The 27675-nt window shown below is 37.2% G+C and overlaps 2 protein-coding genes and 1 pseudogene across 2 annotated transcripts; all 3 read right to left on the bottom strand.

Moving 5' to 3' along the window:
• Positions 1-6091: 6091 nt before the first annotated feature.
• Positions 6092-6709, bottom strand: LOC130830842 (olfactory receptor 14J1-like). The gene has a single exon (XM_057698160.1). The coding sequence runs from the start codon at positions 6707-6709 to the stop codon at positions 6092-6094; it is 618 nt and encodes a 205-aa protein (XP_057554143.1).
• A 1202-nt stretch (positions 6710-7911) lies between these two features.
• LOC130831892 (olfactory receptor 12D1-like) lies at positions 7912-8838 on the bottom strand. The gene has a single exon (XM_057700356.1). It carries the CDS (start codon positions 8836-8838, stop codon positions 7912-7914), a length of 927 nt encoding a protein of 308 aa, XP_057556339.1.
• Positions 8839-11352: 2514 nt separating this feature from the next.
• On the bottom strand, positions 11353-23697 carry LOC130830841 (olfactory receptor 14J1-like; annotated as a pseudogene).
• Between the last annotated feature and the right edge of the window lie 3978 nt (positions 23698-27675).

The following is a 27675-nucleotide window of genomic DNA, read 5'->3' as shown; positions in this document are numbered from 1 at the left end:
TAGAATTCGCCCGTGAACCCATCTGGTCCTGGGCTTTTGTGTGTTGGGAGATTTTTAATCACTGCCTCAATTTCCATACTTGTGATTGGTCAGTTCATGGTTTCTATTTCTTCCTGGTTTGGTCTTGGAAGATTGTATTTTTCTAAGAATGTATCCATTTCTTCCAAGTTATCCAATTGATTGGCATATAGTTGCTTGTGGTAGTCTCTCATGATCTTTTGTATTTCTGAGGTGTCCGTTGTGACTTCTCCTTTTTCATTTCTAATTTTGTTGATTTGCATCTTCTCCCTTTTTTTCTTGATGAGTCTGGCTAATGCTTTATCAGTTTTGTTAATCTTCTCAAAGAACCAGCTTTTAGTTTTATTTATTTTTCTTATGGTTTCTTTCCTTTCTTTTTCATTTATTTCTGCTCTGATCTTTATGATTTCTTTCCTTCTGCTCCCTTTGGGGTTTCTTTGTTCTTCTTTCTCTAGTTGTTTGAGGTGTAAGGTTAGGTTGTTTATTCGATCATTTTCTTGTTTCTTAAGGTAGGACTGTATTGCTATAAACTTCCCTCTTAGAACTGCTTTTGCTGCGTCCCATAGGTTTTGGGTTGTGTTTTCGTTGTCATTTGTTTCTAGATATTTTTTGATTTCCTCTTTGATTTCTGTAGTGATTCCTTGGTTGTTTAAGAGTGAATTGTTTAGCCTCCATGTGTTTGTCTTTTTTGCAGTTTTTTTCCTGTAATTGATATCTAGTCTCATGGCGTTGTGGTCTGAGAAGATGCTTGATATGATTTCAATTTTCTTGAATTTGCTGAGGTTTGATTTGTGACCCAAGATGTGATCTATCCTGGAGAATGTTCCGTGTGCACTTGAGAAGAACGTGTAGTCTGTCGTTTTTGGATGGAATGTCCTATAAATATCCATTAAGTCGAGATGGTCTAATGTGTCATTTAAAGCTTGTGTGTCTTTATTTATTTTCTGTTTGGATGATCTGTCCATTGAAGTAAGTGGGGTGTTCAAGTCTCCCACTATTATTGTGTTCCTGTCGATGTCCCCTTTTATAGCTGTTAGCATTTGCCTTATGTATTGAGGTGCTCCTATATTGGGGGCATAGATATTTACCATTGTGATATGTTCTTCTTGAATGGATCCCTTGATCATTATGTAGTGTCCTTCCTTGTCTCTTTTAATAGTCTTTACTTTCAAGTCTAATTTGTCTGATATGAGTATTGCTACTCCAGCTTTCTTTTGACTTCCATTTGCATGGAATATCTTTTTCCATCCCTTTACTTCCAGTCTATATGTATCCCTTGGTCTGAAGTGGGTTTCTTGTAGGCAGAATATAGAAGGGTCTTGTTTTTGGATCCATTCAGCCAGTCTGTGTCTTTTGGTTGGAGCATTTAATCCATTTACATTTAAGGTGATTATTGACATGTGTGTTCCAGTTACCATTTTCTTAATTGTTTTGGGTTTGTATTTGTAGGTGTTTTCCTTTTCTTGTGTTTCCTACTTAGAGAAGTTCTTTTAGCACTTGTTGTAAGGCTGGTTTGGTGGTGCTGAATTCTCTTAACTTTTGCTTGTCTGTAAAGCTTTTGATTTCTCTCTCAAATCTGAATGAGATTCTTTCTGGGTAGAATATTCTTGGCTGTAGATTTCTCTCTTTCAGGACTTTCAGTATATCCTGCCATTCCCTTCTGGCCTGCAGAGTTTCTGTAGAAAGGTCAGCTGTTATCCTGATGGGTTTTCCCTTATATGTTGTTTGTTGCTTTTCTCTTGCTGCTTTTAATATTTTTTCTTTGTATTTAATTGTCGTTAGTTTGATTAATATGTGTCTTGGTGTATTTCTCCTTGGGTTTATTCTGTATGGGACTCTCTGTGCTTCTTGGACTTGGTTCATTATTTCCTTTCCCATGTTGGGGAAGTTTTCCACTATAACCTCTTCAAATATTTTCTCAGATCCTTTCTTCTTTTCTTCTTCTTCTGGGATGCCTATAATTCGAATGTTGGTACGTTTAAGGTTATCACTGAGGTCTCTGAGACTGTCTTTTAATCTTTTTATTCTTTTTTCTTTTTCCTGCTCTGTGGTGTTTATTTCCCCCATTCTATCTTCCAACTCACTTATTCGTTCTTCTGCCTCAGTCATTCTGCTGGTTATAGCATCTAGAGTATTTTTAATTTCATTTATTTTGTTATCCATTGCTGTTTGTTTTTCTGAGTTCTTATGAACTGTTTCTTGTACTTTCTCTATTTTGTTATTGAGATTTTGTATCATTTTTACTATCATTACTCTAAATTCTTTTTCAGGCATTTTTCCTATTTCCTCCTCATTTATTTGGTCTTGTGGGTATTTTTCCTGCTCCTTTGCCTGCATGGTGTTTCTTTGTTTCCTCATGGTTGTCCAAACTTTTGGGGTTGCTTGTCCTGGCGATAGAGGTGTTTATAGAAGACTGTCCAAGCCTCAGACTAATGTCCAAGTATTGGATTAAATGAATATTAAGTCTAGGAAACACATACATGTATAAGACACACAATTACTGAATCCGTTAGGACATAAGGCTCCAGAAAGACCTGACAGAACCCCAGTGTGCTATCAGATATTCAGAGAGAAACCCAACAGAAACTGACAACTGAAACAGAACAAATCAGAGACAAAAGCAAAAGCAAACAAACAAACAAATAACAGCCTACACATACAAACATCAATCCAGGGAGATTTTGTAAGCTAGGATCAAATATAGAAAAGAGCTAGAGTACCACCAGAGAGAATGGAGATTCTCAGAATGTAGTTAGACAACTGTACTAAGAACTAAGATAAAGACCAAAGCCTAATATTAAATACCAAGGCAGTGCGTCATCTGGAGAATAGAGCAAGGAGTCTGAGCAGACCGATAGTGTTGCTTATATGTATGTTAAGATAAAATAAACTTAAAATGGCTGGAAGAAAGGGGAACAGAAGAGCGTAATGTGGTTGGAAATATGCAAAGAAAAAGAAAGGAATAGAAATGTATAAAAGATAGGGATGAAAGGAAAATATGAGAGATATATTGTCTGTACTACCAAAAACTTAGCTAGATATAGAAGTACATAAAAAGGCAAAAAAAAAAAAAGAATAAAAAATATCATTAAAAAATTATGTTATAAAACTTGTAGATCCCTTAGGGCTAAGATCGTAATTAAAAAAAAAAAAGAAAAAGAGAGAGAGAGAGAAAAAGAAAAAGAAAAAAAAAATCCAGAACTGATCCCAGAATTGACCAGTTCAATAGGTATTGATACTACTATTTCTGTTTCCTTAGCATCTCAGCTGTAAGTGTCCTTCTCCTTGCCTTGGGTTTTTTTTGCGTTATTCTGTGACCAGCAGAGGTTCCTTTATTGTTCGTCTGTAAGCCTCGGTGTGTGGGGAGGGAGAGGGTACAATAGTGGCTCCTTCTCCTGGGAGTGAGTGAGCAGTGGCGCACTGTTGTTTCAGTCAGGCTTGGAGGTGCCTGTTGCAGAGGGCGCTGGTGGCTCAGGCGTACACAGAAAGTCTTAAGAGTTGGGCCTCTCTCGGGGTTTTTTTCTTTTTGATGCTGTTGTTGTTGTTTTTTTTTTTTCTCTCGGCAGCCTCCCTGCTGCTGGTGTTGCAAGGGGTTTTAATCTAGCCTCGCCCGAGCGCCTGAGGGTGCTTGTTATCCCTGAGCGTGCTTGTTATCCCTGAGCGCCTTAGGTGGCCCACAGGCGTCTCTCCACTGCCTGTTGCAGAGGCGCCAAAAGAGAGAGAGAGGCTATGCGCGCGGCTCCTCCCCCCCGCCCGTGAGCCTGCAGCCTCCAGCCGCCATCATGGCCGGGTAGCTCTCAGGGACGGGCACTGCTCTCCGCGGACCTCCTCCCTCCTGTCCTCTCGGTCCGTCACCTTACCGGCAACAATGTTTCTCACCCTGAACCAGCTCTCCGGTTCCCACGCTCCCGCTCCTGGACCCTCTGTTCAGCCGCGGATCAATGTCTCGGTCCGGGAACGCTGAGCTGCGCTGCTGACCCTCCGTATGTTTCTCAATTCCTCCCGTCTGCCACAGCTCCACCGCTTCACCCTCTTTGAGCCCTCGTAGATGCCTCCCTACCGGCTATGTCAGGCTCCCCGCAGCCCTTTCTGGTGTCTGAGGCCGTCTGCTGGTGTTCAGCTGGTTCTCTGTGAGAATTACTACATCCTTCCATGCATTCCCAATGCATCTGTGGAGAGGGATGCACTCCACGTCTCTCTACTTCGCCGCCATCTTTTCTCCGTTATGCGGATTCTTAACCACTAGGTCACCAGGGAAATCCCTGAATTCTTTGTCTGACAGTTGATAGATCTCCATTGCTTTAGGGTCAGATATTGGAGCTTTATAAGTGTCCACCTTTTGTGTCACATTTACCTGATTTTTCATAATCCTTGATTCATTACATTGTCATCAGCACATTTGAGTAAGCAGTCTCTTTGTGCAGAATTTGCAGGTTTGTTTTAGCGGAAATAGTTCTTTAACAGTCAGCTCAGTCTGAGTTTCTGGTTGTCCACTGGTGATTTCCTTGGGCAGTAGGGCTTGCTATCAGGGTCTAGTTTTGTATGAGGTCCACTGCCTGAGCTCTGGGGTAGTGGGGAGAAGTGTTCCCCTGGCTGAGAATAATTGGATAGGAGTGCTGCCTTGGTTCCCTGCCCACATGATGCCTTAGGATTGTTTCCAAAGTTGCCTGGGTTCTCTGGTCAGGCTTCCTAGATGGTCAGCACTGGGTATTATACTGACCAGTAATTGAGGGTATGCATTAGTTTCCCTGCCCTGGTGTGTCAGCGAGATTGGCCCCAGGGTCTGCTGTACATCTTGTTGTTTGTGTGCTGAATCAGGCAAGACTGTGATCTTAATTCCCTGACCCAATGGGGCCACTCATTTTGCTCTGCTGGTGAAGAATGCTGTGGGTTATGCTCTTCATTCAAGTGCCACTCTAAGCAGGGCTGATGGATGGGTTATGAGGCTTGCCCATATGGCTAGCTTCCCTCGTTGTGCAGGCTAAAGACTGTATTAAGTAATGGATGGAAGTTTTAAATTTCAGTAACTATATATTATACTTGCATGAGAATTTTGCTTATTTTTCAAACATACTTTTCAAAAACATATTATTTTAATTGTGTTTGTATTTATTCTTATATGTATTCTCTGAGTCACTGATTGTTGTTATTATTTAAACTTCTCATTCACATGAAAGACAAGATGTAACACAAATGACATAATGCAACTTTTCTATGGTGACCTTGTGTGTTACCAATTGAAGCCCTGAAAGATTAATAGAACATTAGCTGGACCCCTAAATAGCCAGAGAACATTGAGGGCTAGGTGGTTCTCCTATATGCTTACATATTATATAATATTCCAAACTTGATCGTAACTCATGAAAAAATGAGTTTTTGTTTACCTTGATAGAAATGAGGCAGAAAGCATTGTGCAGATGGCTTTACAATCACTGTTCCCAAAGAGAAAGAACATATGACAAAGATAAAATGAAGCAAACAATAAGAAAACATGAGATTAGAAGCACAAAAAAACATGGGGTAAAATTCAGACAAAATGTGGTGCAGAAATTTTAAAGGTATCACATTTATTACTAAAGAGTGACTCTTGAACTGGAAGAAAACCAAAGTCCATCTATACATTATCTAACAAGAGTCCTGACTAAGGCAAAGGATTTGGAAAGATGAAAAGTGATGGAAAGGAGAGATATGTACCAAGCAAAGAAAGCACAGGAGATAATAATAACCTAAGATAAAGTATGGGTCAAAGTGAAAATAAAGAATTAAACAGGAAAACAAAAGAAATTAAAAAAAAAAGAAATAGGCCAGAAAGGAAAATTAAGTTGGAGTCTTTAGAATTTAGGAAATTTACATTTTTCACCATACTCGGCATTGTGGAGTGAGATTTAAAGCTACTATATTTACAAGAGTACTTTTTATATAACTCTATGTTAATGTTTCTATTGTTCAGAAACAGTCCATTCATATGACTTTTCTTATGAGTTATGTTTGCTCTTTAATTTCTTGATTGACTCTGCTATGTTTTTCCAATATATTTTGATTTGTGTCTCAATGAGGAATGGATAGATGTGACTCAGCAAAAGACGTAGGTTTTTCTTCTTTCAAAAACCTTTTTTAGAGCTGCCTTCACGGCTTTGTTTCTCAGGCTATAGATCATCAGATTAAGTGCTGGAGGCAGAACAGTATAAAAACTAGCAAGCAAAAAGTCTAATGCAATTGGAGAGTCAGAATGTGGCTTTCGAAACTCAAAGACACCAGTACAGATAAACAATATGACAACAGCTAGGTGGGGGCGGTGGGTGGAGAAGGCCTTGGCTCTGCCCTCAGCAGATGGGATCCTCAACACAGTAGAGAATATGTGTGTGTAGGAGGATCCAGTGGAGATGAAGCAAAGAAAGGCCACCAAGGACAGGAAGCCAGTAGCCCCAAGCTCACTGACATACTCATTAGAACAAGCAAATTTTAAGAGCCTGTGATGGGGGACATCACAGAAGAACTGGTGAATGACGTTGGCACCGCAGACATGGCTGGAGAAAGTAGCAGATGTATGCATAAGTCCAGAGATGACCCCGCTGATCCGGATGGCTGAGATTCCATGAACACGGGTGTTGACTGTCATGATGATTTCATAGCACAGTGTGTGGCAGATGGCCACATAGCGATCATAAGACATCACTGTGAGCATGGCCATCTCAGTAGAACCACAGAGAGTGAAAGCAAAACACTGAAATATGCATGCCCAGAGGGAAATATCGCCACTATGCATGAACGAGTTGCAAATGGACCTTGGTACAGTCACAGAAATATAACATAGGTCCAACGAGGAGAGATGTTCAGGAAGAAATACATAGGTGATTAGAGACTGTGACCTGTGGAAGTTGCGGTGATAATGAGATTATTACCAGTGAAAGCCACTAATATAAGACTAAGAACAGAGAAGGGAAAGAAAACCAAATTTTGTTTATTCTTATATTTCTCCTATCTTACATCATATTACATTGCTTTAGAGTTTGCTGAAATAAGGGTAGAATAGGAAAACAAAACAAAAAAGGAGAAAAAATTCTGTAAGTCAGCATTTCTCATGACCAGAAGCTGAGAAAAAAAATAAAGCAGAGATGAGATAGAAGATATTCTAGAGATGTGTTTTCAACTGGCCTCCACTTTTAATAACATTTGACAGTAATTGAGAGTTTGGCCTTTGACTTCTAAAAATCTCGGAAAATAGTGGTTCCAAAACCCTTTAGATGAACCGCTGGTTCATCTATTTTCTGTTAATTGATGACTACAATGTCATTTTCTTTAACCATTATTTTGCCTCCCCGCTTGGATAACAAGAAATCTTGATGTACCTCTTGAAAATTCCCCTTAAATCACATGTTAAAACATGAGTTAATGTTTACTTTTCTAACTGGGTATTTAAGGCCCTAAATTAAAATCCTCAAAATATAAAATCCTCAAATATAGTAATTTTTATTCTCACACTAAAGTGTACTAACTTGGAGGCATCATGTAGCTAGGGTTAAAAACTATCTACACAGTACATGGGCAATTTAGTTCTATAACTAAATTCATAGAAGAGCATATTAGGATACATAACAAATCAATTTTATCAACTGATATCTCAAAAACAAATTCAGTGTTAGACTTCCATGGCTGGTGTTCCATTTGCTCAAGTTTCATTTCTACTACCTAAGAATGCATTGTTTAACACTAGACTGGAGTTTCCCATTGATTTTTCCTTTATACAATTCCCTCTTTATATACATTACACAGGGAACTAAATATGTCATTATATATATGATAAACAATTTGATAAGCAGTATACTTTCACATCTCAACTTTCTCATTGCCTGTCGATTTATGCGCCAGAAGAGTTCTCTCTATTTCTTCAAGTCAGAGCCTCCTTGTAATGAGCCTCCTCAAGGCCCCCTTTACTTCCTTGTTCCTCAAAGTATAGATCAGTGGGTTTAGCACCGGAGTGACCACACTGTACATAATGGCAACGCTCCGGTCCTGGTCCGCGGAGCTACCTGAGGCAGGACGAAGGTAAATAAAAAAAACAGGAGCAAATAAAAGAACAACTACCATGAAGTGGGAGGCACAGGTGGACAGTGCTTTTTGAAGCCTGCTGCAAGAATGGGTCTTGAAGAAAAGATAGATGATAATGTAGAAATAGGAGAGAAGTGTTAGAAAGAACGAGCCCATAGCGATGGTCTCTGTGACAGTATGAAGTAGCCACTGGTTGAGCTCAGTATTCCCACAGGCCAGCTTCAGCAATGGCTTGACATCACAAAAGAAGTGATGGATATGATTGGAACCACAGAAATTTAAGTGAGAGGTCATTACTGAGTGCAGCAGGGCATGGAGAAAACCAATGGTCCAGGTAGTGATAGCCATTTGGGTACAGACCTGAGCATTCATGATAAGGGTGTAACGAAGTGGTTTGCAGATAGCCACAAAGCGGTCAAAGGCCATCACGGCCAATAACATGACCTCTGTGCTGCCCAGGAAGTGGAAGAAATGTAGCTGGCTTATGCATCCCAAGAAAGAAATTGCTTTGTATGTAGAGAGGACGTTCTCCAGCATCTTTGGCAGTGTCACTGTGGAGTAGCAGATATCTAGACATGACAGGTTTCCCAGGAAAAAATACATAGGAGAATGGAGTCTTGGATCAGAGATGACAACCATCAGGATGGCTCCATTCCCAGCCACACTCACAAAGTACATTGCAAGGAAAACCATGAAGAGAAGAGGCTGCAGTACTTGGATGTCTGTCACTCCCAAGAGGAGAAATTCAGTGACTGAGGTTTGATTCAGCATCACTTAAAGGACAAAAGAATATATGAAATGCTATCTCTGTTGGGAACTAGAATCCTCCAGCTGAAGTTTTTCCCACCTAGGCAGCTATATTCTGAGGGAGAGCATTGTTGTTTTAGATCGTCATAGCATCAGAGGTTGTACAATATTTGGACCATTATCTTGTTAAATATTAAGCTTATATGTTGTTTATGGACTGTTACTCAATCACTTTATTTCTTAATTAGATTTATCATTAATATTTTTCTTTCTCCCAGAGATTCAGAGCTTGTTGCCAGCCTACCATCTTATATGGCTGTGAACGTCTACATTCCGATGCAGCTTACCTTTTTTCATCCTAAGTCAGCTCTAATATGGGGTACATTTTTAAGTACTCCACCACACCACTATCTCTTGACCTAGTAAGAAACCATCCGAAGGTTTTTACTCAAGAAAAACAGACAATGAGAGAATAACAAGAGCTATAAGGAAATCTGAATAGAGATGCAGGCATTGGACTGCTTCGGATAAAAAGGAAATCATTTAAAGTTTGGAAAATCCCTGAGAGGAGAAGAAAAAGATTTGATGTGACTAGAATAAAAGAGTGACTAGGGGACATTCTTAGCAATCCCATGAGATTCTAGGTTTATAGCTAGAGAAAAATTTGAGAAATTATCTAACTTTTCTTTCACCTTTATGAAAGGCTGGCTTCAAGGAATTCAGAGTAACTTTCTTTGATAGCCATGCATATTTTGTTTATTTTTAAAATTTATGACTGCTGCCTAAGATACAAGTGATATGCCAAATATCATTTCTGGTTCTCTAACCCACAAAACAAAATTGCGTTAAAAATTCACTTGGGAAAAAAACCCCTTTTCCTAGTATGTAAAGAAAATAGCAATCAGACTTTCTGTACTAAATGATGTATTTCACTGCATCCTGAATATTTACAGATTACATATTTACTTTGGAGCATATCTAGAGATATGGCAATTAAAATGCAGGCAGTAAAGAGCCTTCAGAATTCACGAACACAATGAGGAGTCCATCACGAGTTAGGACACTAGCTCTAAATCCAGGGCAGGTAATTCAATACTAGCAAGAAGACAGAATATGGGCCACTCCCCAGCCTGTCTCCTGGCTTTTCTCGTACCTGATTGAGTGTTCAAATTCACAGCTAAGAAACCTTCTCTGGTTTACATTCCTGAAAAGTGAGCAGTAGAAAAATATTTGAAAAAATCAAGAGTAGAACAATATTTAAAGTGCTAGTTTATATTGGGATTACAGCATAAGCTCTTCATCTTCTGAAATCTCTTCTTTCTGAAATTCTGCTTGTCTTTTATGATCCACTGATCTTTAGACATATAAACCCTGAGAGATGCTGTCCCCTGGGATTGTGAAGATTTTTGTAAGTATAAACAAGGTACATTTCTCTACCTGCAATACAAGGGAATTCTCTTAGGGAATTCCTATTTTGAGTTCCATTTTTTTTGTTGTTCCTATTTTCTTTCCTTACTATGTTTGTTAGATTCAGAAGCACAGACAGTACAATTTTCAGTGGCCTCATGTTTTCTTAAATCACCTTTCATTTCCTGGGACAGAGGTCTGGATACAGTTTCTCACCTTGGGGACTTCCCTGGAAAAACTTTATGAAATGGCAGGAAATTGGGCAATGACAGTTAAGGAATGAGGGCCAGTCACATCCCGTTGACCCATACAGAAAGCTGGTTATCTTTAATGTTCTCCTCATTTATTATTGTGCTTCTATGGAAAACAAAAAATGAGGAATAGGGAGAAGTAGTATTGCTTTTGTTCTTTCTAAATCTGATTCTTCACTGTTGGTAAAAACAGCAGATTTTTTTTCCTTAATTTTGGGATCTGAAAGCTGACATTTCTCTCTAGGAGAATGAGTCTGGTCTCTCCAATGTGTATCTTAACTTCTTGTTATATCCTTTAAGTAACAATGTTTCACCTGCTTCATCAAAGGAATATCTATATGCAATCTGACATCTATCTATGCTTTCTAATTACTGTTATAAATACCATGTAGTTTGTCCATTTTTCTATTGTGGTTCATTTTTGTTTCTTTGCAGAAGTTTATTATATATTCATCACATTAAAATTTTCTTGTTATAGTGTATGCTATGAATATAATAAAAATATATAATTACTGTGTGCTCATATGTAAGTTATTGTTCTGAGTCCATGTGTTTGTATTTCTGTCCTTGTGACTGGCTCCTTGATCCAGTTCTTTACCTTTGGCTCTCCAGGGACAGCTGGATGTTTGTGGTTGGCTGTCAAGGAAGATAATCACTACTGAGTAATTGCTACCCCCTTTGCCACTCACTCCCAGATGGTGTTTAAGGCTAATGGGCATAGCCTGGCTCTCTGGCTTCATGGTCGGTAGATTTGTTATGGCCCTGATGGCCCAGTGGAAGTTCTGTGTCCCAACCACATTAGCCAATTTTACTGTGACTTCATGCCTTTGGTAAGCCTGGCCGGCTCAGATCCTAGAGAGAGTGGTCCAGGTGACGACATTCATTCATTCATCATGTGGTCTACCTCACTATTCCCTTTGGACTGATTCTGATATCTCATGCCTGGATTGTAGTGGTTGTACTGAGAGTTCTTGCTGGGGTCAGCAGGAGAAAAGCTCTCTGCACACGGTCCTCCTACCTAGGCGTACGGTCCACATTCTATGCAATTCTCATGGTCTTGTACGTTACACTCTCTGCTGCCTAGACCCAATTCCTCAAGGTGTTGACCCTGCTCCAAACTGTGTTCACCACCATCTTCAGTCCTCTGACCTACACTCTTTGGAGCAAGTTGCTCATTAGGCACTGAGGAAGTTGCTCTACATAAGGAAATTGGCAGCCCTGTTTGAAGAAGTAGGGTGTTGTTGCATTTATTTTGGGAGTGCAGATCTCTCTATTGTGAAGTCTTCCAAGATTGTTTTGTAAAGAATATCTTTGTCTATTCTGTTGTTTCCCTCTAATCCTTCTACAGTTTTGTAAAAGTGAGGACAGTATGGCAGTTTTCAAGGGCTAGATTAAAAATTTTATTTTAAATTCTATTATTTCTTATTAAATAGGTCATAAATATTTTATAGAAAAATAAACACAAAGAGTATCACCAAAAGCAACCTAGAAATATTGGCTACTTATACTACTGTTGTTTGATAACAGAATTTCATTCTAGGTATATGTCATATAACAGAAGTTGGATCATCAAGTTTGTAATCTGGTTTTCCAGGGAAAATTGTCATGACAATTTTCAAGATCAAGAAATATGCAGTATATTCTCCTGGGCTTCATAGTATGACTAAACAGGGTGTGCTTAAATAATCTTCTATCATTGGGAATTTTTAGTTGTACTCACTTCTTTCTCTATACAAACATTGTTTATATCCAGAATTTACTTTGACATATTCTTAGTGGTTTGATTGCCATGTCTAAGGACATTGATATTTTTGAAAATATTTAAAGATGACTGCACTTTACTTATTCATTTTAACTTTTTATTGTAGAAAATTTCAAATGCTCAGAAAAGCAGAGAGAGTGGCATCATAAACCCTCATGTAGCTATCATCCAGCTTTGACATCAACATGCTGCCAATATTGTGCCAACTATCTACCATTCCTTCTTTTTTCTTGGAATAATTTAAAGAAAGTTTTAAACACTATGTGTGTATTGTGCTGTATAAACTATTCAATCATGTATTCCAAATGTAAATATTTATTGTGCTGTTCAACTTATGAAGACATTTGTGTAAAACATATACATCATGCCATTATGATACTTCCCACAATTATCAACAACACACAAAATGCAAATAAGTAGAAAATTCTGAAAAATGAGTTATTAAAAGGGGAAAAAGTGCATGGAACTAGTTTCCACTCACTAACTCATGGTGATGGTACTGGTCCTATTGATGGGGATAGAGCTGAAGATGGTAACTTGTAAGGTGACTCTGATAACAAAAAAAGATGATAATGAGTATAGTAAAGCCGATGGTGAGGATCTTCATTATTAAACCAATGATAGAAATGGCAATGGTGATCAAAATGGTGATAATAATGGGAACAGATGACCAGTTTCAATATGCCTTTGTGTTACAAAGCAATATAAAGAACAGCTTATCTAATCCACTCAAGTATTTTATATCTACATACTATACCTAAGTATATATATATCATTTCCTGAATTCATATAGGAATCACATTTAGCCATTAGAGGCTGTCAACACAGAGTTCTAAACAAGTAGAAGTTCAGTTTTCTCTCATGTAAATGAAGTTCTGAGGTAGGTAGTCTGGTGAGGATGTGGTGGATCATGATAGACTGAAGCTCCTTCTATCCTTAGCTTATGGCTTTAATCCTCAAGATCAACTGCTGGAGTTCCAGTAGTTTTGGTAATCATGCTGTTTTCCAGGTGAAAAATTTCCATATCCAACTGTGTAGAACTTAATTCTTTATTTCTGGGCTCTCTATACTGTTTCATTGATCTATACATTTATTTTTATGCCACTACCACATTGCTTTGATTACTATAACTTTATAATATTCTTTGAAATCAGGGAGAGTAATATGTCCAGTCTTGTTCTTCTTTCTCAAGATTGTTTTGGCTATTTGGGGTCTTTTGTAGTTCTATACAAATGTTAGAATTATCAGTTGTAGTTCTGTGGAAAATGCTACTGGTACTTCGATAAGGATTGAGTTGACTCTGTAGATTGCTTTGGGTAGTGTGGACATTTTAACAATGCTTCCAATTTGTGAGCATGGTATATCTTTCCATTTCTTTGTGTGTTCTTCAATTTCTTTACTCATTGTCTTATAGTCTTCAGAATACAGGGCTTTCACTTCCTTGGTTAAATTTATTCCTAGCTACTTTATTATGTTTGATGCAATTGTAAATGGGATTATTGTCTTCATTTTTCTTTCTGATAGTTTATTATTAGTGTATAGAAATGTAAAGAATTACTGTATATTAATTTTGTCTTTCAACTTTACTGATTTCATTTATTAGTTCTAATGTTTTTTTGTTTTCGGTGGAGTCTTTCGGGTTTTCTATATATAGTATCATGTGATCGGCAAATAATGACAGTTCTACTTCTTTCTTTCCAATTTAGATGCCTGTTATTTCTTTTTCTTTTTTTTAAACTTTTTATTGGCATATAGTTGCTTTATAATGTTGTGTTAGTTTCTGCTGTACAGCAAAGTGAATCAGCTATACATATGTTGTCGTAGAATCCGTCTAGGGAGTGGATTTGTGATCTCTGAAGGAAAAGAATTTCTCCCCGGGATCAATAACAAGCCGCCACTCAGGTTACAGTAGTAAAGTAGCAGTTTATTTGGAAGAAAATACAAACAGCTTCTGGCACAGACACCAGAACGGGTTGGAGAGACCCCGTTACATGAGCAAGTTATATATATTTAAAGCAGAGTTAATTACAGTCCCCACCTTAGGATTGATTATTAGGGTTGATTGTTAGGATTGATTGTTTCCTTAGAAATGTTTTGATATTCATCAGAACAAAGAATTTCGTTACTCAGTGATCTGTGACGTCCCAGTTAACCAATACCCTAGTTTATAATCGAGATCACAAGGGAGAGTCATAGGAATCAGTCTTAAAGAATGAGTGAGGTTAAGTCACGTTTTTCCAGTTCTTCCACCTCTCCCCCAGCCAAGTCAGCCCCTGGAACTCTCACAGATATATATGAGGATGATTTAAAAACTATCTGCACTCTGGCTGTAGAATTTATAGAAGTTTTAATATAACTGGAGTGTGGATAATTTTTGACTCACTCTGGTTTATCCCCTCTCTTTTATTTATTTTTTTTTTAGCGCTTGGAGGGAACCAACTCTGCCAACATCTGATATTGGACTTCAGTCCTCCAGAACTGTGGTACAATCAATTTCTGTTGTCACGCTGTTTGTGGTACTTTGTTATGGCAGTCCTGGCAAACTAATACAGCAACCTAGCAGAAAGTGCTAGATATTGTTAAATTAGATTTTTTTCTCTTAATTATAAATTGATATTATTTTCCTGAAATGACTACCAAGTGAAGAAATAGCAGGGAAGTTCTAATAATTAGGATATGTAAAAAGAGTATATCACTTGTATTAATATGCCTTTTATTAGATTTAAAGAAGAAAAAAATAAAGTAGAAAACAAATTTTTCATATCATTTATTTTCCTGATTACAAAGGTAATATTTTATCACTGTTTCACATTTATAATCTATGAAAAATTTAAAGAAATTAAAATTAACCATAATTGCTTTAACTATTGACAATTACTATTGTAATTTTATTACTTTTTGCTTCTAGGTATCCCCTTTCTTTTAGATTTCCTTTCCATTTAGGTCACCACAGAGCACTGAGTAGAGTTCGCTGTGCTGTATAGTATGTTCTCATTAGTTATCTATTTTATACATAGTAGAGTATGTACATCAATTCCAACCTTCCAATTCATTCCACCCCTGCCTTTCCCCTTGGTATTCATATATTTGTTGTCTACATCCGTGTCTCTATTTCTGCTTTGCAAATAAGTTCATCTGTACCATTTTTCTAGATTCCACTTATAAGTGATACTGTGCGATATTTGTTTTTCTCTTTCTGACTTACTTCACTCTCTATGACAGTCTCAAGGTTCATCCATGTCTTTGTCTTTTTCTCGTTTAATTGCTGTGGCTAGGACTTACAATACTATATTGTTAAAAAGTCACAATAGTGAGCATCCTACTCTTATTCCTGATCCTAGAGGTAAAGCTTTCAGTTTTTCATCATTGAGTATGGTATTACCTGTAAGTTTATCATATGGCCTTTATTATGTTGAGGTATGTTCCCACTATACCTACCTTGCTGAGAGTTTTTTTTTTTTTACATAAGTAAATGTTGAAATTTGTCAAAACCTTTTTCTGCATCTATTGTAGTCTAGGTGCCCTTCAACTGCTGTTTTTCCCTGTGTCCCAGAGTAGGAAAGTCTGAGCTCTTGTCTCTCAGCAACATCCCTCCTTACTGCAGATCACCACGTTGGAATCAGTTTCTCATGGATACCATGTGTTTGTCTTTCTTACCTATTTCTATGTAGTACTTCTATGTGCAGAAGCTGTTCAATCAGTCCTCAGATATTCTTCAGGAGGAATTGTTCTGTATGTAGGTCTAGCTTCCATGTGCTCATGGGAGGAGGTCAGCCCAGGGTCTTTCTTGCTGCCATCTTGGACCCCTCCCCTAAGTTTGTTTAAATTTTAAACTAGAATTTTAAGTGAGTTATGCATCACCATTGCCATATTATAGAATTTAACTTTGACTATGTATTCACCATTACCAGTGAGTTTAATGTGACTTTGTAATGTTTTTATAATGTTAATTAGTATACTTTTACTTCCACTCAAAGAACTCCTTTTAGCATTTCTTGCAAAACAGGTCTGGTGGTGATAAACTGTTTCAGCTTTTGTTTATTCAGGAAAATCTTTCTTTCCCCTTCACTTTTTAAAAATTATTTATTAGTTTATTGATTGACTAGGTTGGATCTTCATCGCTGCACTCAGGCTTCCTCTAGTTGCGGGGAGTGGGGGCTACTGTACATTGTGTTGCATGGGCTTCTCAGTGTGGTGGCTTCTCTTGTTGCTAAGCACAGGATCTAGGTACATGGGCTTCAGTAGTTGTGGCACGTGGGCTCAATAGTTGTGGCTCGTAGGCTCTAGAGTGCAGGCTCAGTAATTGTGGCACATGGGCTTAGTTGCTCTGCCACATGTGTATCTTCCTGGCCCAGGGATTGAACCTGTGTCCCCTGTATTGGCAGGTGGATTCTTAACCACTGCACCACCAGGGAAGTCCCTCCCCTTTTCTCCTGAAGGACAGCTTTGCCAGATATAGAATTTTTGGTTGACAATTTTTTTTTCTTTCAATATTTTCAATATACCATACCATTCTCTCTTGGCCTGAACAGTTTCTGCTGAGAAATTTGCCCATGGTCTTAGGCGGGTGCCCTTGTGTGTAATTTGACTCTTTTCTGCTATTTTCAAAATTCTTTCTTTGTCTTTGTCTTTTGACAATTTAATTACAGTGTTTCTCTACGTAGCCAAGAAATCTGTTTGGGGTCCTTTGGGCCTCATGGTTTGGATGTCCATTTTTCTCCCCAGGTTTGGGAAGTGATCAGCCATTATTTCTTAAATTATGCTTTCTGTCCCTTTCTCCTTATTATTTCATTCTGGAACTCCAGAATGAAAGGCAGATATCTTTTCTTCTGATTGTGTTCATATGTCTCATAGGCTTTCTCTTTTTGTCCTCTGACTGGATAATTTGAAATGTCCTGTGTTCAGGTCACTGATTCTTCTACATGGTCAAGCCTGCATTTTGCTCTCCACTGAATTCTTCAATTCAGCCATTGTATTTTTCAGTTCTAGAATTTATGTTTGTTTTCTCTTTTTTATGGTTTTCTTTCTCTGTTTAACTTATTTTGTTCATGCATTGTTTTCTAATATTTTAGTTGTTTGTGTGTTCTTGTAGATCACTAAATTTCTTTCAGAGGATTGCTCTGAATTCTTTGTCAGTTGGTTCATACATCTCCATTTCTTTAGGGTCAGATATTGGAGCTTTGGTCATGTCATGTTTACCTAATTTTCCATAATCCTAGATTCACAACATCAGTATCTGCACATTTGAGTAAGCAGTTTCTTCGTCCAGAATTTGCAGGTTTGTTTTGGCAGAAACAGTTCTTTAACAGTCAGCTCAGTTTGAGTTTCCAGATGTCCATTGGTAATTTCCTTGGGCAGCTGGGTTTGCTATCAGGGTCTAGTTTTCTTTTTTTTTTTTTAAATTTTATTTATTTATTTATTATTTTTTTGGGGGTACACCAAGTTCAATCATCTGTTTTTATACACATATCCCCGTATTCCCTCCCTCCCTTGACTCCCCCCCCCGAGTCCCCCCCACCCTCCCTGCCCCAGTCCTCTAAGGCATCTTCCATCCTCGACTTGGACTCCCTTTGTTATACAACAACTTCCTACTGACTATCTATTTTACAGTTGGTAGTATATATATGTCTGTGCTACTCTCTCGCTTTGTCTCAGCAGGGTCTAGTTTTGCATGAGGCTACTGCCTGAGCTCTAAGGTGGAGTGGGAGTGTTCCCCTGGCTGAAAATAGTTGGATAGGAGTGCTGGCTTGGTTCCCTGCCCACGTGATGCCATAGGATAGTCTCTGAAGTTGCCTAGGTTCTCTGGTCAGCTTCCTAGATGGTCAGGACTGAATACTATACTGACCAGTAAGTGAGGGTATGAACTATTTTACCTGCCCTGGCAGGTCAGCAAAATTTGCCCAGGGTCTGCACATCTTGCTGTTTGTTTCCTGAATCAGGCAAGACTGTGAACTTAATTCCCTGACCCAATGGGGCCACTGGTTTTGCTCTGCAGATGGAGAATGGTGTGGGTTATGCTTTTTGTTCAAGTGCCATTCTAAGCAGGGCTGGTGGATGGGCTCTGTGGCTTCCCCATAGTCGGGTTATGTTCCATGGTTGTGCAGGCTAAAGACTATATTAAGTAACGGGCGGGGCTGCAAATTAGGCTCCCTGCCTAGGTGGAGTGGGAGAATCAGCTCCAAGGCTGGCAAGACTCTATGTGGACTTGACTCAAGGTGACCCATGTCCCAAGTTCCCTCACTGGTCAGTCACTGGCTTTACTTTGTAGACAATCAGCTCTGCCTGATAGGCTTTCCACTGGAGCATCAGGTGGGTTTGCAGCTTTGCAGGTGTTCTGGCCAGGCTTTCTGGTTGGGCGGTACTGGGAGCTACACTCAGCAGTGAATGATCTATGTTGCCATCTTGGTGACATCACTCATCTGTAGTAATTCTAAATACTATTATCATTTAGCTTTTATATTAAAGTGATTTAATCACCACTGTTACAGTGTTAGAGTATTCCAAATTTGACAATATACATATTTTCACTATGGGACAATTTGCAAAGATCTGTGAAACATATCACATACATTATCTCAATTGTTTTTCAAGGTAGGTATTGCATCCATGTCTTACAGAGAATACAAAGCTTTCAGAAAAAATAAGCCCCTTACCCATGATTACATGCTAGGAGTAGTTGAACCATAATATGATCCTAATCTGTCCCTAGCCCACCTAATATCAAGGAAAATAAACAAAAGTTTTAAATTCTGGAAAGTAAGAAATAAAACTATGTATTCACAAATAACAGTGTAATAGAAATTTAAAAGAATCTATAAAAATCTCTTAGAAACTATACATGTATATAGAAGATCAATTAACATAAGGTCAATGTACAAAAATTATTGGATTTGTACATAATGACCACAAAAATTAGCCAATAAAATTAAAAAAATGCAATTTAAAATAACATCAAATACATAGAGATAAATCAAATAAAAGTTGTACAAAACCACTACATTCAAAATTATACATCAGGGCTTCCCTTATGGTGCAAGGATTAAGAATCCGCCTGCCAATGCAGGGGACATGGGTTCGATCCCTGGGCGGGGAAGATCCCACATACTGTGGAGCAACAAAACCTGTGTGCCACAACTACTGAACCTGTGCTCTAGAGCCTGCGAGCCACAACTACTGAAGCCCAGGTGCCTAGAGCCCGTGCTCTGCAATAAGAGAAGCCACCACAATGAGAAGCCCTTGCACCACTACAAAGAGTAGCCCCCGCTCACCGCCACCAGAGAAAGCCTGTGGGTAGCAATGAAGACCCAACACAGCCAATGAACAAATAAATAAATTTATAAAAAAATTATACATCATTTCTGACACAATTAAAAAATTTTTTTAAAAAAGCAGGAAAATACCTTCATAAATTAGAAGATGCAATCTTTTAAAGAAGACAGTTCAGTCTGATCTATGGATTCAATGTTCTTCAGTCAACATCTTAGAAGGTATTTTTAAAAAATTAAAAACCGGATTCTAAAACATATGGATAAGCAAAAGACTTGGAATAGACTACAAAATCTGGAGGAGCAGAGTTAGAAAACTTACACTAGGCAATGTAAAAAACTACTACATAGCTGCAATAATTAATAGAGCTTGATAGAATAAGCATGAACACATAAATCAATTGAAAAGATGAGAGACTCCCAAACATATACAATTACTAAATTTATTACAAAGGCACCAACTGCAGTTCTTTGGGGGGAAAAGTTTGTTTCCAATTAATTATTATACTTAATTGGATATCGATGAGTAAAATGACCAATGACATCTACTTTATCCCATCACAAAAATCATTTTCAAATGGATTATAGAACTAAATATGAAAGGTAAAATAAAAAAGCTTCTAGAATATAACATTGGTATTATTTTTAAATCAGTTTTTCTATTTTAAGATTTTTTAAATTTCTGTTTTCATTATTATTATAGTTTTAGGATCATATAACTACATTTGTATTCATTTTACTAATACCGAACCATTTTTTGTTGTGCTTCTCAAATCTGAAGATCTGTGTTTCTATGAATTCTGGGAAAAAAGCCTTAAAAGTTATTTCTCTGAATACTGCCTTTTATACATTCCCTCAATGCTTGGGCAGTAGGTCTTTCTGGCAGTGTTATTAGACAAATATTGAATTTTTTTCCCTAACTTTTGTGGTTCATAAGCTCTTTTTTGTGTTTTTTAAAAAGATTTCTTTTTCCTCATTTTGTGGGAAATTCTTGAATCTGTCAGCTAATTCATTCTGTCTTTTCTTGCATTTTATCTGCTGCTTATACCATCCATTAAGTTTTAAATTTTGGTCACATATATTTGCATGACACTTTTTGCTTACTTTTCAATGACTTTTCAGAACGTATTATTTTAATTGTGTTTGTATTTATTAGTTTTTTTTTAACTTGATTATTTTTTTAAGCTCTTTATTGGAATATAGTTGCTTTACACTCTTGTACCAGCTTATGAGGTACACCAAAGTGAATCAGCTGTTTTTATACATATATCCCCATATCCCCTCCCTCCCACGACTCCCTCCCACCCTCCCTGTCCTGGCCCTCTAAGGCATCACCCATCATCGAGTTGATCTCCCTTTGTTATACAGCAACTTCCCGCTAGCTATCTATGCTACAGTTGGTAGTGTATATATGTCTATGCTACTCTCTCACTTTGTCCCAGCTTCCCATTCGCCCCCCTCCCCCAACCCTGTGTCCTCCAGTCCATTCTCTGCATCTGCATCCTTATTCTTGCCCTGTCACTGGGTTCATCAGTACCATTTTTTTTTTTTTTAGATTCCGTATATATGAGTTAGCATACAGTATTTGTTTTTCTCTTTCTGACTTACTTCAGTCTGTATGACAGACTCTAGGTCTATCCATTTTCTGAGTCACTGATTGTTGTATTATTTAAACTTCTCACTCACATGATGACAAAGATGCAACACAAATGACATAAGGAGACCTTACCATGGTGACCTTGTGTTTTACCAATTCAAGCTCTGAAAAATTAATAGAACGTTAGTTGGGCCCCTAAATAGCCAGAGAACATTGAGGGCCAGGTGGTTCTCCTATATTCTTACATGCTATATAATATTCCAAACTTGATTGTAATTCAGAAAAAAATGAGTTTTTCTTTACTTTGATAGAAATGAACCAGAAAGGAAAATTAAATTGGAGTCTTTAGAATTAAAGAAATTTACATTTTCACCACACTTGGCATTGTGGAATGCCATTTAAATCTACTATATTTACAAGAGTAATCTTTACATAACCCCATGTCAATGTTGTTATTGCTCAGAGACAGTCCTTTCATACGGCTTTCCTTATAATGATTTATGTTTGAGCTTTAATTTCTTGATTGACTCTGCTGTTTTTCCAATATATTTTGATTTGTTTCTCAGTGAGGAATGGATAGATGTGACTCAGCAAAAGAGGTAGGCTTTGTATCAGCTTCAGTCCATTCTCTGCATCTGTGTCCTTTTTCTTGTCACTGAGTTCATCAGTACCATTTTTAGATTCCGTATATGTGAGTTAGCATACAATATTTGTCTTTCTCTTTTTGACTTACTTTACTCTGTATGACAGACTCTAGGTCTATCCACCTCATTACATATAGCTCCATCTCATCCCTTTTTATAGCTGAGTAATATTCCATTGTATATATATGCCACATCTTCTTTATCCATTCATTTGTTGATGGGCATTTCAGTTGCGTCCATGTCCTGGCTTTTGTAAATAGTGCTGCAATAAACATTATGATACATGTTTCTTTCGGGATTATGGTTTTCTTTGGGTATATGCCCAGAAGTGGGATTACTGGATCATATGGTAGTTCTATTTGTAGTTTTTGAAGGAACCTCCAAATTGTTTTCCATAGTGGCTGTACCAACTTACATTCCCACCAACAGTGCAGGAGAGTTCCCTTTTCTCCACACCCTCTTCAACATTTGTTGTTTCCAGATTCTGTTTGGTGTGAGGTGATACCTCATTGTGGCTTTGACTTGCATTTCTCTGATGATGAGTGATGTTGAGCATCTTTTCATGTTTTTGTTGGCCATCTGTATGTCTTCTTTGGAGAAATGTCTATTTAGGTCTTCCACCCATTTGTGGATTGGGTTATTTGCTTTTTTGGTATTAAGCTTCATGAGCTGCTTGTATATTTTGGAGGTTAATCCTTTGTCCATTGTTTCATAGGCAACTATTTTTTCCCATTCTGAGGGTTGCCTTCTAGTCTTGTTTATGGTTTCTTTCACTGTGCAAAAGCGAGAGAGTAGCACAGACATATATATAGTACCAACTGTTAAATAGATAGCCAGTGGGAAGTTGTTGTATAACAAAGGGAGTCCAACTCGAGGATGGAAGATGCCTTAGAGGACTGGGACGGGGAGGGTGGGGGGGGGACTCGAGGGAGGGTGGGGGGGAGTTGAGGGAGGGAGGGACTATGGGGATATGTGTATAAAAACAGATGATTGAACTTGGTGTTACCTCCCCCCCCCCAAAAAAAAAGAGGTAGGCTTTTCTTCTTTTAAAAACCTTTTTTAGAGTTGCCTTCACAGCTTTGTTTCTCAGGCTATAGATCATCAGATTAAGTGTTGGTGGCAGAACAGTATAAAAAACAGTAAGCAAAAAGTCTAATGCAGTTGGAGAGTCAGAATGTGGTTTTAGAAACTCAAAGACACCAGTACAGATAAACAATATGACGACAGCTAGGTGGGGGTGGCAGGTGGAAAAGGCCTTGGCTCTGCCCTCAGCAGATGGGATTCTCAACACAGTAGAGAATGTGTGTGTGTAGGAGAATCCAGTGGAGATGAAGCAAAGAAAGGCCACCAAGGACAGGAAGCCAGTAACCCCAAGCTCACTGACATACTCATTAGAACAAGCGAGTTTTAGGAGCTGGGGGACATCACAGAAGAACTGGTGAATAATGTTGGCACCACAGACGTGGCTGGAGAAAGTCGCTGATGTATGCATAAGTCCAGAGATGACCCCACTGATCCAGACGGCTAAGATTCCATGAACACAGGTGTTGACATTCATGATGATTTTATAGTGCAGTGGATGGCAGATGGCCACATAGCGATCATAAGACATCACTGTGAGCCTGGCCATCTCAGCAGAACCACAGAGAGTGAAAGCAAAACACTGTAATATACATTCCCAGAGGGAAATATTGCCACTGTGCATGAATGAGTTGCAAATGGACTTTGGTACAGTCACAGACATATAACATAGGTCCAACAAGGAGAGATGTTTCAGGAAGAAATACATAGGTGATTAGAGACTGTCATTCATGGAAGTTACAGTGATAATGAGAATATTACCAGTGAAAGCCACTAAGGATAAGACTAAGAACAGAGAAGCACATAAGATTTCTAGCTCAAGCTTGGCAGAAAACCCCACGAGAAGAAACCCTTTCATTTTAGTAAAATTAGCCATATTCCTTCTCAATTTCCAAGAAGGAAGTTGGCTGCAAGACAAGATGGAAACCTACAGAAATAAAGTTTTTTTAAATTTAACAATATAATCCATTTACTCAGGCATGAAGATAGAGTAACCAGTTCATCATTGTAAATGTTATGTAGCTTTGTATACTAATAATTATGTTGAGTAATTTTAAGTAACTTTGACTCAGGCATAAGGAGGATTGTGTAGATTATAAATTTTAATGTCATCCATTTCAGGGAAAGGAAAGGAAAAATATTTTATTAATGGGAATATAGTGCATGAAAATTTTACATACATTAAAAGTTTCACTCAGCTCACACACACATACTTATAAATAAGTTTTTGAGGTAACTGTTCTTTCTCAGTAATTATGTCTATTTGTATCACCATCACACTAATAGCTTCATTGTAATTTTATAATATTGTTTCATATATGAGGGAACAAATTCCCAATGCTTTTTTTCAAAGAATTCCTTGAAAAAATAAATACTAAAAATAAAAAGCACATTTTTATTGATAGTGTCTTTTTGTATTATGATCTACAAATGATTATTACCTTTAACATAAAATATCATATAAATTGATCTGAAAAATACTAAGTTCCTATTAGGAAAGGTCAAAAGGCCAGACATATTCTGTAATATTTTTTTAAAGTAAATAAAAGGTTATTAAACACCTAAAAATTACTTATCCTTTATTCTTAATTAAAAATTAAAGTAAGAATAAGATACAATTATCAATAACTTGAAAATTATTAGTGATAGAAAAGGATCACTTTTCTTTAGTGATATTGCAAAGCTCTTATTGCTTTCTACTTTGAATTTTGATCTAGAATTTTAATGACTTTCACTTCTTTGATCTCACTGAATGTATTTTCTCTACAACTACTTCACTCTCTTTTTTTTTAGAACATCTATGAGCTGATATTTTAAAAATCTATTTATTTATTTATTTATTTGGTTGTGCCGGGTCATAGTTGCAGCAGGCAGGCTCCTTAATTGTGGCATGTGAACTCTTAGTTGTGGCATGCATGTGGGATCTCGTTCCCTGACTAGGGATTGATCCTGGGCCCCCATGCGTTGGGAGTGTGGAGTCAATTACTGCACAACTAGGGAAGTCCCTACTCACTGTCTTTTAACAAAGGGAATACTCAAATTCTCATGTCTTTGTCTTATTTTTAGGTGAATATTCATGTTTTTAAAACATAAGAAAAAGTCTTATTTGAAGAATTTAATGATTTTTTAACCATTTATTTCTTGTAAAATATTTTCTGTATTTTCCTCAAAATATGGACCCTAAGCTTGACCATTACTGATTTTTCTAATTCTTCATTGACATCAGAATTTCTCCCTAAGAAATAAAAGAGACTTGACATCTGAATGACTGGTGTGACAGGAAGCATATTCTTACATGCTTCTCACAATCTTTATGTCCTTACAATCTTTCTCTTTGGGATCTTTACCGATTCTTATTTTGTTAAAATGGGAAACATGGTTATTTTGCTGGCATTAGATTTTGATACATCATTTCTTTCATTTTTCTACACTGTTTGAACAATTTATTTATCTCTGATATAAGTAGGAGCTCACATTTCTTATAAGTCACCCTTAGAGTCAATAAATAATAGGAGTAGAAGGAATAGCAAATGGTGTCATCTCGTGGTCCCTCTATACCAAATTTCTTTGATAGTTGCACAAAGGAAGGAATTGCTGAGAAGATGGGAATTACATTGCATGATATATTTCTGAAACAAAGAGTTTAAATGTCTTTCTTGGGTTCCTAATTTTTAGTTAAAAATCCATAGTTGATATCTTTTTAATTTCAGCTTTCATGAAATAAATGACAATGACTGGTTTTATCCCACACACTCAAAATCTATTATTCACTGACTTTTTATTTATGCAGTATAATCACCCTTTTTAAAGACCAAGAAAACTCACCAGATCATATCCAGGAACTTCTTCCTGAACTTGGGGAAAAGTTGTTAATTACTACTTAGCAGAAGGTCTGGATCTTTGTAATTCAGTCACTTTCAGTAAAATATTATCCATGGAGAGGAAAATTAAGGCCATTTCCATTCTTTGTCTTATATAGGTCCTCTGCCATGAGCAGAGAGGTCCTTGGAAGCTCTGGGTATTTGGGGCTCCTTGAAAATACCCTGGGACCAAAACTTGCAATTATATAGTTTCCTGCAAAGCATTTCTCTGTTGATTTGAGTTAATGATCATACCTAGTTAACTGGAATTTCTGTTTGTGTTGATTCGATTAAGTTATTGAAACATATTGTAATTTGTGGTTTATATTCAGGAAAACTCAACAAAAGGATTAAATCCATTTTTCAATTTGTTCATTGCAAAGTAAATCCATAGTTAGGGGAATCATGTTCTCTCTGTGTATCACTGAAAAGAAGTAACTCGGATTCTGTGATTCTCATCCTTATAATTAGGATATTACTATAACTCATAGAATCTTAAAGTAAGAAGAAATTTTAGAAAACAGCTTGATCCACATCCTATCCAAATTACATAGGCATCCTTTGGAGACAGTATGGGTTTGGTTCTTGACCACTGCAATAAAGCAAATATGATAATAGAGTTACATGAACTTTTTGATTTCCCAGTGCATATAAGTATTATATTTACACTATACTGCGGTCTATTAAGTGTACAATAATAACATTATATCTAAAAAAAACAGTGTATATACCTTAATTTTTAAAAACTTTATTGTGGAAAAAAATGGCAAAATAATTACAACAGTATTGTCAAAAATCAGTGATCACAGATCACCATAACAAACATAAAAATAATGAGGAAGTTTTAAATATTGCAAGAATTACCAAAAATGTGACAAACAGACCCAAAGTGAACAAATGCTATTGGAAAAATGGCAATGATAGACTTGCTAAATGCAGTGTTGCCACAAACCTTCAATTTGTGAAAACACGATACCTGTGAAGTGCAATAAAACAAAGCACAATAAAGCAAGGTATGCCCATAAATCTATTTTCCATTTCTATGTAGTTTGTCATCCATCAGCTCTTTGAACATCCCTGTTATATGACTTCAATATATTTAGAACACCATATTTTGGGACTTGACAGTGAAAACATTTTAGAATTCTTGCTCATATTGAGCCAAATCTCTACTTTACTATTTCTGATTTTAATATTTGGAAAGGCAGATATGGTCCTTATATTTCATTATTTAATTAAGAAAGATTACTCTCTAAATGCTGGGAGACAGATGCAAGCGTGGAATGAAGGACTCATATAAAGATATGCTATTCTTAGTTGATGATAATGACATGCCTTGACTGTTGGAGGATAGAGTTGAAATGATAGCTTAAATGGAAACATTTTACATTCTATATTTTTATTTAAAAAATGATTGGAAAAGCAAACATTTATGAAATATTAGCCTCTGTTAAAGATATGATTTGTGATAGTATAATGTATGGAGGTTAATTCTCCTCACTTTGGTTGATTTTGAAGCTGTAACAGTTTAATTTTAAAATAATTAAAAGTTGGAAATAGGGCAAAGCATTGATCACACACTTGGATTAAAAAAATTTGCTGTATGTTACTTTCATACTAAAGGTGAAAGTAGATTGGGATTTAGTTGTACAAGTTTAGGAGCGGGCTTTCTAGGTGACACAGTGGTTGAGAATCTGCCTGCCGATACAGAGGACATGGGTTTGATCTCTGCTCCAGAAAGATCCCAAATGCTGTGGAGCAACTAAGCCCATGTGCCAAAAACCTAATAAAGATTAGGAGCTATTTCTTCACTTCCTTGGTAATAATCTATTGATATTTATCCATTTTTCAGCTATTTTAATATTTCTATTTGAAAATTATTTCCTTGAAAAGACGCAAATCTACTTCATGGTTGTGTTACAAACACCATTTGGCACTCTGCCTTACCCATGGTAGATCCTCTTAATTATCTGTGGAATTGAATTTAATGAAGC

The sequence above is a fragment of the Hippopotamus amphibius genome, chromosome 11, assembly GCF_030028045.1.
Source record: "Hippopotamus amphibius kiboko isolate mHipAmp2 chromosome 11, mHipAmp2.hap2, whole genome shotgun sequence".
In the NCBI taxonomy this organism is placed as follows: Eukaryota; Metazoa; Chordata; class Mammalia; order Artiodactyla; family Hippopotamidae; genus Hippopotamus; species Hippopotamus amphibius.
The sequence above is the reverse complement of the archived record's forward strand: the minus strand, read 5'-3'. Positions and strand labels throughout refer to the sequence as shown.

Bases quoted from the DNA above. Each gene is read 5' to 3' on its own strand.
- LOC130831892 (XM_057700356.1), bottom strand. From the start codon at position 8,838: ATGCTGAATCAAACCTCAGTCACTGAATTTCTCCTCTTGGGAGTGACA.
- LOC130830842 (XM_057698160.1), bottom strand. From the start codon at position 6,709: ATGGCCATGCTCACAGTGATGTCTTATGATCGCTATGTGGCCATCTGC.